Here is a 12,165-nt window from a genome sequence, read left to right as displayed (position 1 = left end):
GGAGCACAAAGAGTCCAACATTATTGATTAGGGTTATTTTTAGAGTGGCTATATTTATGCTGGTATATATTCTGCATTTGATATTTATTCATTTATATATTTATTGTGTTATTGGGCAGTTGTGGCCTAATGGTCTGACAGACTTGTAACCTGAAGGTCGCAGGTTCGAGTCTCAGTACTGCAGGAAATGTAGTTGTGGGAGTGAATGAACAGCGCTCTCTTCCACTCTCATTACCCACGACTGAAGTGCCCTTGAGCAAGACACCAAACCCCAAACGCTCCCCGGGCCAGGTGTGTGTTCATGTCATGATTCCTGTCCTGTGTTTCCCTTGTCTTGTGTGCACTTTTGTTATTTCCTGTTCTGTGCCATGTTTTGTAGTCCTTTGTAGTCTTTCTTGTTTATTAGTCTTCCCAGGTGTTTCTAATTAGCCACACCCCCTTGTTATCTTGTTTAGCTTGTTTGCCCCTGTGTATTTATAGCCCTTGTGTTTCACTTGTTACCTTGAGCAAAATTTGTTCAATTTATCAAGATGATCGCAGCATCGAAAATTATGTGGAGGAGTTCCTTTTTTATAGTCACCTCGTTCCTGGTAACAATGCTATGCTAAAGGACTGTTTCTGGAGTGGACTAGAACAGGACATTAGCCTAAATTTACCAGAGGAGGACCCCAGCTGGACCCTGGTACAGTACATTGACTTTGTCCTGCAGTTTTGTGGTTCCCCCTTCACTGTAGGGGAGGTGGAGACTGTTCACGTCACTTCTGCCGATCCAGAGACTGTTCACGTCACGTCTTCCGATCCAGAGCCTGTTCACGTCACGTCTGCCGATCCAGAGACTGTTCACGTCACTTCTGCCGATCCAGAGACTGTTCACGTCACGTCTTCCGATCCAGAGACTGTTCACGTCACGTCTGCCGATCCAGAGACTGTTCACGTCACTTCTGCCGATCCAGAGACTGTTCACGTCATTTCTGCCGATCCAGAGACTGTTCACGTCACGCACGCCGAGCCAGTGTCTCCGAACAAGATGGCCGCCACCGAGCCAGTGTCTCCGAACAAGATGGCCGCCTACTACTTGCTCCGCCCTGGTCGCCTGCACTGCCTGCTCCGCCCTGGTCGCCTGCACTGCCTGCTCCGCCCTGGTCGCCTGCACTGCCTGCTCCGCCCTGGTCGCCTGGACTGCCTGCTCCGCCCTGGTCGCCTGCACTGCCTGCTCCGCCCTGGTCGCCTGGACTGCCTGCTCCGCCCTGGTCGCCTGCACTGCCTGCTCCGCCCTGGTCGCCTGCACTGCCTGTTCCGCCCTGGTCGCCTGCACTGCCTGTTCCGCCCTGGCCTTCCGTACTACTGCAGTCTCCAGGCCCTCTTCCGCTCCACGGGCCTGGCCCTCCATCCCGCCCCCCGGGCCCGCCTCCGCTCCACCACCCTCCTGAACTATTTCCTGAGGAGAGTCTGGAATCCGCTCCTTAAGTGGGGGGCTATGTCATGATTCCTGTCCTGTGTTTCCCTTGTCTTGTGTGCACTTTTGTTATTTCCTGTTCTGTGCCATGTTTTGTAGTCCTTTGTAGTCTTTCTTGTTTATTAGTCTTCCCAGGTGTTTCTAATTAGCCACACCCCCTTGTTATCTTGTTTAGCTTGTTTGCCCCTGTGTATTTATAGCCCTTGTGTTTCACTTGTTACCTTGTCAGTTGTTGTTCATGTAATGGTTGCCTCTGTGATTCCCTGGTTTTGTTCCTTTGACCTTTGTGTTCTGTGTTCCTTGTTACTTTATTAAATACCCTGCGTTTAGATCCTTGTCTTCGCTTGTCTTCCTCAGCATCGTTACAGTTCACAGTGTGTGTGTTCAATACTCACTGCTGTGTGTGTGCACTTGATGGGTGAAATGCAGAACACATATTCCAGATATGGGACGTCACTTCATGCAGCGTCCTTCAGGAGGAGTCACAGACCTTTGAGATCCCCAAGACCACTGTGCATGACATTGTGTCCAGAGTGAGCAAGGCCATCATGGGAATTTTGAGGAGGGTTTTGCTTTCCAATCAGAGGTGACCTGAGGGCAGTGGGAGCAGGATCTGCACAGCTGGATGGGTCACTTTCAGCAGATCACGTAGTGCAATAGACGTCTGTCATATCAGAATTAAACCTTCAGCAAATAACTCCCACTGTTACTACAACAGGAGGCTGTTTCCCTCCATCCAAGTCCAGGCCATCACTGATCACCAGGGAAATTCCGTGATGTGTCTGTGGGATATCCTGGATGATTCCAGTGTGCTGAGGAACAGCCCTGTGTGCTGGCGGCCCATATATGCAGGAAAGTGAATCCTTGATGGTGACTATCGTTGCCTGAGTTCACCATCTGCCTCATCACCTCAACAGAAATATATCTTGGGAATGGCCACGGACTCAGCCGCTCTGGTAGAGTTGGGCAGATCATTCCACCAGCAGGGAACAGACCAGAACAAGGTCGGAGAAAGAGATGTTGTGCCTCTTTGAGACGGCAGCACAAGACGGCGTTCACTTGCAGAGCGCAAGTTTCTGGAGTAAGTCTGAAGTAATGAGTTTAGGTAGGAGTGAGCAGAGCCAGTGGATGTTCTGTTATTAATGAACCCTCCCTTATGCCGAGTTCAGACTGCACGATTTTAGCCCCGATTTTGGCTCGCCGACAGGTTTTGAGAAATCGCCGACAAATGCCCGAAATCACAGGCAAATCGGTGCTCGTTCACGCGAGTGACAATCACGCGAGTGACAATCACGCAGTGTGAAAGAGCAAAGACGCGATCTGAGAGAATCGCCGACGAGTCGCCGACGCCTGTGAGATATTTGGCATGCTAAATATCTGGACCTGTCGGCGATTCAAAATCCTGCTGTGTGAAAGTGTTCTGACTGAAAACTACATCGGCGATGACCGACAGCCAATGAGAGAGCAAGATACAGAGCAGCGGGGAGTTCGGGGAGGAGTTATAGACCAGAATATCAGTATTTTAATTATATACATTATATTTAAAATTATATCAAACAGAAACAAAGCACAAACATTTGCTTGACCAGCAGCAACAGCAGCACATTGCAAAATTATTTATTTACCCCCAACTCTCTTTGCAGAACACACAGTCCTTGCTCCCCTTGTCTTCCCAGCCATTTCTTCATGCATAATATGTTTTTCTTTTTCTCCTTTTCGCTGCAAATCAGTGCACAGACAATTTGGATCTCAAGCTTCTTGCAGGCTATAATTTTTAATAACAATTTCAGTCTCACGCGAGAACTGCGGTCTACGCACGCGGGATTTTGCGCTTTTTCCTTATCACTTCTCGCGTGTGTTTGGTTGTGAAACGTAGTTTGTGGACCAGACAGAAGTTGTCGGCGATTCTTCCTCCTGAAAGTCATGCAGTGTGAAACCTCCTGTCACTGATGCATCGTGCAGTGTGAACACACCAGCAACTGAATGTTACCCCAGATAGTCACGCAGTGTGAAAAGAACAGTGACCCGACTACTTTGAAAATCGTGCAGTCTGAACTCGGCTTTAGGATAGGAGGACCATGTGACTTCATTAAAACAATCCCACAGTGACACATAGTGGCCATAGTGACATTGCAGTTTTAATGAATTGTTCTTGAGTTGCAGTAGTGAGTGTTGCATCAGAAGAAACTCGACAGAACCCTGTATTTCCCTGCCATGCGGTTTCATGTTACAAAGGCTTTGAAAACATATGTCTGTGAGTATTTAGTGAAGTATTTTTGATTGTTAATATAGTAAAATACAAGTATAATTGTATTTCTAAAGAAGATAAGATTGTAGAGCTGGTTTGTTTTGCCATCTGTATAGAAATGTACACCTTCATTATGTTATAATCTGAATGTAACAATTGAATTATGATGTAAAGACACATTATTTGACATTTTCTTTATTGTATGTTCAGTTTTACAGAGCTTCCTCTTCCAGTAAATCCCACTCAAACGAAGTCTGGCATCTGAGTCTTTCTTGGAGGAACCTGTTAGCGATCTGCCAAGCTAGTCAGGCTCGAGCACTTCTGCAATCATCCTAACAGCGGCAGAATAGTCTTCATGTGTATTCCAGTGTTGAGAGCAGTCAGTGAGAGAACATTTATCTGCAATGTCTACATCCTCTACTGTGTTGATTAACTGTGATGTTGCTGGACCCAGTAGAGCCAGAGACTCCTGGTCTTCCAGTCCCAGTGCTGTGAGGAAGGATAAGCAGAGACGGGAGGAGTGTGGGAGAGGGAGGGAAAACACAGACACACACACACACACACACACACACACACACACACACACACACACACACACACACACACACACACACACACACACACACACACACACGTCTGGTGCACTATCTTTGTGAGGACTCTCCATAGACGTAATGGTTTTTATACTGTACAAACTGTATATTCTATCCCCTTACATATGGAAGCAGATTAGTCTCAAATATAATTCACGCAAAAAACATGATTCACAAATGCGTAGACAATTTCACATGCATGAAACCTAATTCACATGCACAAAAAAAAAAATCCATGTGCGTGAAAAAAAAAATATATTCACAAAAAGCAATTCACATGCGCAAAATAAAATTATATACTCATAAAATACATTTCACAAATGCAAAACACAATTCGTAGATATACAACTGTGCACAAAAACCTTTGAATGTTTAAAATGTACGAGTGTATTCTTGCATTTGAATGTGCAAATCGTCATTCACTTACGAATCGCCTTAGATATGTGTGTGTGTGTTTTTGAGACTTTGCTGGCAGCATAACACTCGTAACACAGAGCAGTCGTACTCTTTAGCCAATCAGATTTAAGCTTATCAATCGACCAATCAGTATCACGTGAGGGCGGGCCTACCTACATGTTACGTCATCAGCTTTCGACCAGTTCATGGCTGAGCAGAGGTAAGTGCAGTTAATCGTTCATTTCTGTGTTAACTTAAGTTAAAGAAGTTTGAGATCAGTTGAAGCAATAGTTTATGAACTATTAACTGATGTAAGCAAGTGTTGTTGTAATCAGATGTCCCATATCGTGTCAAAAATGAAGAAGAATGATGCTTGTTCTGTTGTATTTTAGCTGAAGGTACAGACAGCTCTCACAGCTACAATCACGCTAATGATTGCAAAACAATCATCTGTGGTCAATACCCATCGAGATTGTTCTTTAAATAGTGAATAGACCTATTTTAATGAGCAACCAGTGTTTTTTGCCATTTGTGTATGATGTTAAATATTATTAACACTTGTTTCCCTGCATTTTATCAGGATTACTCACCTTTGGTGTGACATCTGGATAGCAGTCACGAACATCTTAATTCATGTTGTTTCTTAATTCTCTTTTATACTTTTTTATTTATTTTTTATTTATGTCTTAATTGGTAACACTTTATTAAAACGTTTCATTAGTTAACATGAACTAATAATGAACTGCACGTGAACAGCCTTTATTATTTTTTGTTAATGTTAACATTTACTAATACTTCTTTAAAATCTTGTTAACATTAGTAAATGCACTGTAAACTAACAATGAACAGCTGTATTTTTAACTAATGTTAATAAAGATTAACAAACACAGCAACAAATGTATTGCTCATGGTTAATACATGAACTAATGTTAAATTGTACCATATTGTAGAGTGTTAGCAATATATTCAACATGCATTTCCTTATGTTTTGTGCTGTATTGTCATTGCAAGGTTTTTAAATAAGGTTTTTTATTGTCATCTTAAGGTCTCAGGACAATATTGTGAAGCATTAATTTTACTTTGCCTAGTAAAATAGGCAAATCTGATTTTATGCTGATGAGACAAAGGTACTTATCATAGAGAGGCAATTAAGATTATGCGACTAAGATCACTCAGTAAACTCTATTCAAATACCATCACTTAATTTCCCACATCCTCTGTCTGCACCTCTTGTACTATAGGGTTTTAGTACTTTAAATATCAGGACAAAATCTTATATGTCCTAACAGAGAGGTATACTGATGACCGGACTGAACACAATTCATTTTTTAACTTTTCACTTGATGTATTGCACTTATATTTATATACTCTAAAAGCAAAGTACACTCTGACTGGATCTCACAACTCCTGAAGAGACGTATATTTCTCTGTACTGAATATTGTGCTTCACAGTTTAGACTGTCAGTTCATGATCTTCCTATGTAACAGGAACATTAATCATGATCAAGTCATTTTATATATTTTATTCCCAAAGGATTCAGAAACTTCAAATTGAACTATGTCTGAATCTTTTAATTCTTACAAGAACATTTAATAATGCATGCATAGCAAGGCTTTATTCCTAAAGCGTGTACATATAGTCCGCAGGAGACAAATTAATACAGTAACAATGCATCACTTTCAACCACTTGTTGAAACAACTGTCAAAATGGATGGCTTGCAACATGACTGTTTTCAATGAATTACAGTAGAAATGGTAAGATCACAGTACTGGTTGTCTGCAACTTCATACATCATCTGTCTTGGAAATCTGAAACAATAAAACTACATAATATATGCAGATCAAAACATGTCTCCTATATATGCACGTCATTACATACATTATCATAGGTTGAATGTGTGGTGGACAGGACATGAAAATCCATCAATACTAAAAATAAATGTTTATATTCACATGTGGACTAAACAGCAGTTAATAAACTATTGCTTCAACTGATCTCAAACTTCTTTAACTTCAGTTAACACAGAAATGAACGATTAACTGCACTTACCTCTGCTCAGCCATGAACTGGTCGAAAGCTGATGACGTAACATGTAGGTAGGCCCGCCCTCACGTGATACTGATTGGTCGATTGATAAGCTTAAATCTGATTGGCTAAAGAGTACGACTGCTCTGTGTTACGAGTGTTATGCTGCCAGCAAAGTCTCAAAAACTCACACACACATATCTAAGGCGATTCGTAAGTGAATGACGATTTGCACATTCAAATGCAAGGATACACTCGTACATTTTAAACATTCAAAGGTTTTTGTGCACAGTTGTATATCTACGAATTGTGTTTTGCATTTGTGAAATGTATTTTATGAGTATATAATTTTATTTTGCGCATGTGAATTGCTTTTTGTGAATATTTTTTTTTTTCACGCACGTGGATTTTTTTTTTGTGTTCACGTGAATTAGGTTTCATGCATGTGAAATTGTCTACGCATTTGTGAATCATGTTTTTTGCGTGAATTATATTTGAGACTAATCTGCTTCCATACTTTCACTGCCCCTATCCCTAAACCTACCCATCACAGGAGACATTCTGCATTTTTACATTTTCAAAAAAACTAATTCTGTATGATTTATAAGCTTTTGTACCCATGGGGACCTCAATTTAGGTCCCCACGGTGACACGAGTCCCCATGAGTCTGTTTGCATTCAGGTTTAAGTCCCCACCGGTGTAGAAAAACATGTCCACACACACACACACACACACACACACACACACACACACACACACACACACACACACACACACACACACACACACACACACACACACACACACACACACACACACACACGTGCTTTGGGTTTATAATTAACTCTACAGTAGAGGAGAACACATATGACAATAACCCTAATGATGTCTACATGTAGATACATTTGAACTTAACTGTACATTAGGTCATAATTATTAATAATTATTAATTAGGTCCACTATAATTGTTTCATAAGCGCATATATTTATTCAACACCAGAATGAGGCAAAGCCTAGCGCAAGCAGTGATCCAGAGAATGATGACACTCATACGGGACTGCTTATATTATTCCACCATCTGTACACACATGTAAGTAGTGTGTGTGTGTGTGTGTGTGTGTGTGTGTGTGTGTGTGTGTGTGTGTGTGTGTGTGTGTGTGTGTGTGTGTGTGTGTGTGTGTGTGTGTGTGTGTGTGTGTGTGTGTGTGGTGATGTGGGCTGGTGTGGCTTCAGTTTGTCCCAGTCTGCCCCTGGTTAAAGGTATATTTCAAGTATAAAAAAATGAATACCTAAATAGGAACATAGCAGTGTACTTAAAGTGCAAAATAGTAAACTATAAGTATGATGTTATGTTCACTTAAAGAAGACATTTCATGCTTTTAAATCGTTCCTTTTTACATATAAATCATACATTTGTAGTCTATATAAAGCGGAACTGCAATGCTTGGGTCTGAATTCCTCATTATTATAGCTCCACAGGCCCCTTTTCTACCCATTTTCTGATGTGCGTCTTAGAGCAACTCGTTTTGGTGCGGTCTCTTTAAATGCAATTGAGACACTTCATTTTAACTTACCCTCTCGTAACTTCTGCATCCTTTAGCTTGGACTACAAAATGGCGGATTGCTGGAAGTGTTGGGCCGGAAGTCAATGTCCTTATTTGGCAGTTCCGCTGCAAATACTGTGACGTAATAATTAAAAAAACGTCATAGATGACAGAAAAATCTGAACCGGTTGAAAAATATGACCAAAACAGAATATAAAGATATCAACGAAGCACCTGAAGAGAATAATTTCAACTTTTCTGTACTTCTAAACACTCCAAATATACAACAAAATGCATTTAAGGGCTAAAAAAGTTGATTTAGCATGATATGTCCCCTTTAAAGAAAACTTGCTTAGTATAATAAACCAGTAGTGTAAGCAGCCAAGACAGTGTGTGTTAATGGATGCGCACACCGGGTTATTATTCACTGTAATGTCCACACACAAGTTAATATGCTTACAGTCGTAGGTTTATTTTACCGTGACTGGTCTTCATCTCAAGTAAGCAAGAATCCAAGCAAACAGTCAACAAATACACAGTTCCACTCCTTCACCAGTATGATCTCCTACTTGCATAGCATAACTTAACGTAGCGGTCAAACCCTGTGTTCTCCTTCCCTGCAGCAACACCTGTTCCCTGAAAGAAGGGTTCCACCTATATTCTAGAACCAGTTACCCAAGAGAGACCCCTACTGGACACACACGTACATGACAGAGTTTACAATACAGACACAATGGCTCTTACAAGTAGTTTACTGAGAGTATACTTCAAACTGTACTTTCATAAACTATTTTTTTTTTACTACTAGTATTAAAATAGTAAACTAGTAGTATACTTATGAGTTCACTTGTAGTACAGATGCAGTACTAATGAGAAACGTAGTTGTGAACTAGTTGTGCACTTAAAGTTTACTACTGTTCCACTTATAGTAGTGGAGAGCGGCACAAGCTAACGCGGGGGCTAGTCGTAACACCCTTGTTTTAAATACTTCCACACATGCTAGCATGACGAAACTTACTGTATTTACTAGATGCCATATCAACACTATAGAGAAAACATTGTGCCAAAATTCAGAAATCTTTGGAAGATTTCACTGAACATTTATATAACCATAGCAAAACTACATTTCTTATGTTCATTTTTCATCTGTATTTTTGGTGTTTATTTTAAATGAGACAAATCTGATATTGTTTTAATCTCCAATATGTTCTTTAACAGTTGATTTGGTTCTTTAATGCTTCGCTAACTAGCAGAAGACACTAGCAGGGTTTAAACCTCAGTTGTGCAGGCGGGGCATGTTGTCACACTGCGTTACAATGAGCCTCTATTAGAACTATGATATTCTATTCTATACTTTTATGAATTCTATTGAGAAAACGAGAAAAAAGGTGAATAAAAAATGAGAGTCAATGTTCAGAAATTATTCATTATTATTATGTTTTGAACTATGTTGTATAGCTGTGTTTTCCTGTGTGTTCGTTGTCAAAAACGACATAATTGGATAACACTTTATTTTGATGGTCCCTTTTGAACATTCTGTTGACTATAAGTAACTTTGCAACTACATGTCAACTAACTCTCATTAGACTATTAGTGTACTGTCTGCTTAATATCTGATAACTCTTTATTGTGATGGTCCTCCAACAGACACTCTACTGACTATAAGTAACTTTGCAACTACATGTCAACTTATTCTAATCCTAACCCTACCAGTCTACTAATACTCTACTAATACTCTAATGAGAGTTCAATGTTACTTCTAGACAACAGAATGTGTTAAAGGGACCATCAAAATAAAGTGAAACCCATAATTTTACTAGATGTGGGAAATTAATGTGGGAAAACATAAATACTCTGAACCCAAAGTAGATTTACACAAACTGAGAAAGTCAAAAAGCGTTAGGTTGTGCCCCGCTCTCCTCTACACTTAAACTCATACTTTTATATACTAAACTGGGCCAGTTTACACCCGAGCAGTGTTGAAATAGTACACTTACAAGTTTATTACTAGTACACTGACATTAGTATACTCACTTCATAAAGTATACTTGAACTTTACTTAAGTATGCTTCATAAAATGAACTATCCGTAAGGGATATCAGTCATGTGATCATCACGGCCCAATCACAGCCACCGTACTGATACTCAGATCAACAGCACTCTTAGGCCCCGGTCACACCTAACGCGTTTTTCAGGTTCGAACGAGCAGTGCGCTGCGTTTTTTATGTTGCTAGGCAACCACTGAAACAACTGTCCTGTCAGTCAAGTAAACGTCAAATCAGCCTTTTATTAACTTTATTTACTTTCTGTTAACATTGTGGTAGTTACGGTTCGTGAACTCGTTAAGCTCCTGGTAACCCGCGAGAGCACCACAGGTTTATCCTCCATCATCGCACTCTCCGGGCGTTCAAGCAACTGTAGCTTTCATCACTAAAACGGAAGGCCCGCCTCTCCATGCATTCGATTGGACAGTGGAAAAAACACGATAACGTCGGGCGCTTTTTCCGCTTGGAGTTGATTTTTTTTCAACTTCGAAAACGCGGGGCGCAGCAGGCGCATAAACAGCGCGCAAAACGCTCACTGCCATAGGAAACCAATTGAAAACAGGCGCCTCTCACTGCAAAAAACGCGTCAGGTGTGATCGGCCCCTTACTTATGAGATATGGATTAAATATTGGAAACATGATGAAAGCAGGAAGATCCAGATCTACAGGAGTGACGTTTACTGAATATTGACCGGTAAGATCCTCAGAGAGCCAGAAAAAACACAACAGAAGAATGGAAAGAGTGTGTGAGTGAAGGTGGTTGTGAATGTGTGTAGATGTGTGTTAGTTACAGGATCAGAGAACGACACCGTTCCTCCGTCATAGTCCAGATTCACTCTCACACGATCAAGCTTCTGTTTAACACGAAAACCTGAACCTGGAGTCCATCCAGTCCTTCTGTACGTCACACTCCAGACATCATTGTTTAAGAAATCCCTTCCCTTCCTCTGGTTTGATGCTGTAGTTACTCCAAGACTCCAGCATTCACTCTCTTTAACCTCCACATCCCAGCAGTGTGTTCCTGAGTTAAAACCCTCTGAACCCAGAACACACTCATACCAGTTAAATCTCTCTTGATTATCAGGAAGAGGTTGATAGTTCCCGCTGTATCTCACACTGGTCAGATCATCAGACAGGACGAGATATGGATTTGCAGTGTTTGGATCCAGAATCACAGGAGCTGATGAGACACAATCAACAGATGCTTTTATTCTGATCTTCATATAATGATCAACAGTGAACCCAACACAGATTATTATGAATTATGACTCTCGTCCTGTTGATCAAACACATTTTCCTCTGATCACTGTCAGTGCTGTTATTAGTTTCACACTCGTTTTATCATCAGTGTTTAACGGCATCAACTACAAACATTAAATATGAGATTCAGACATTTGTGTCCATCAAGAGAAACTGATACTTTGGGAAAGTTAAAATAATAAATCAATGAGATGTGTGGAGATTTCTGCTGTAGATGAAGAACTGTAAGTGTGTGTGTGATCTTCATCAGCATCTGATTATCTTCATTTTATTGCCTCTTATAGTCTGTGTATCAGTTTAAAACAGTTTATTCTGACAGTCTGTTGTGTTTGATTGACTAATTATGTTGGATTGAAACTGTTCCTCCAAAAATTCCTAAAAAAGTTCCTAAAAATTGGGTGAAAAAGTCCCATAGACTTTGACGGGTCATAGCTCAGGCTACTCCTCCGGCAGCGTTTGTCATAGACCCATGAATGAGGCATCAAATCATGCGGATTATTGAGGAATGGTGAGCTTTATCTTTTATTAGCGATCGGGGGTACGATGTAAAATTGGGCGAAAAATCCCTTGAATTTAACATTGAGACAACTTTGACG

The 12,165-nt window shown here is 40.8% G+C and overlaps 1 protein-coding gene and 1 long non-coding RNA gene across 2 annotated transcripts in view; one reads left to right on the top strand and one right to left on the bottom strand.

The window, feature by feature from the left end:
- The window catches only part of LOC309479498, a 111,282-nt gene that overhangs the window by 87,324 nt on the left and 11,793 nt on the right, over positions 1-12,165 (top strand). The window lies entirely within an intron of this gene.
- The window catches only part of LOC309479416 (nuclear factor 7, ovary-like), a 79,678-nt gene continuing 77,751 nt past the window's right edge, over positions 10,239-12,165 (bottom strand). The window contains exons 6-7 of the mRNA XM_082143544.1: positions 10,886-11,489; positions 10,239-10,478 (exon numbers count right to left, since the gene is read on the bottom strand). Coding sequence (XP_081999670.1) covers positions 10,987-11,489 — 503 coding nt within the window. The 3' untranslated portion in view covers positions 10,239-10,478; positions 10,886-10,986. The remainder of the gene's footprint in view (positions 10,479-10,885; positions 11,490-12,165) is intronic.

The sequence above is a fragment of the Leuciscus leuciscus genome (genome assembly GCF_965113295.1).
Source record: "Leuciscus leuciscus genome assembly, chromosome: 17".
NCBI classification, from domain to species: domain Eukaryota; kingdom Metazoa; phylum Chordata; class Actinopteri; order Cypriniformes; family Leuciscidae; genus Leuciscus; species Leuciscus leuciscus.
Note: the sequence above shows the minus strand (reverse complement) of the source record. Positions and strands in the feature narration are given on the sequence as shown.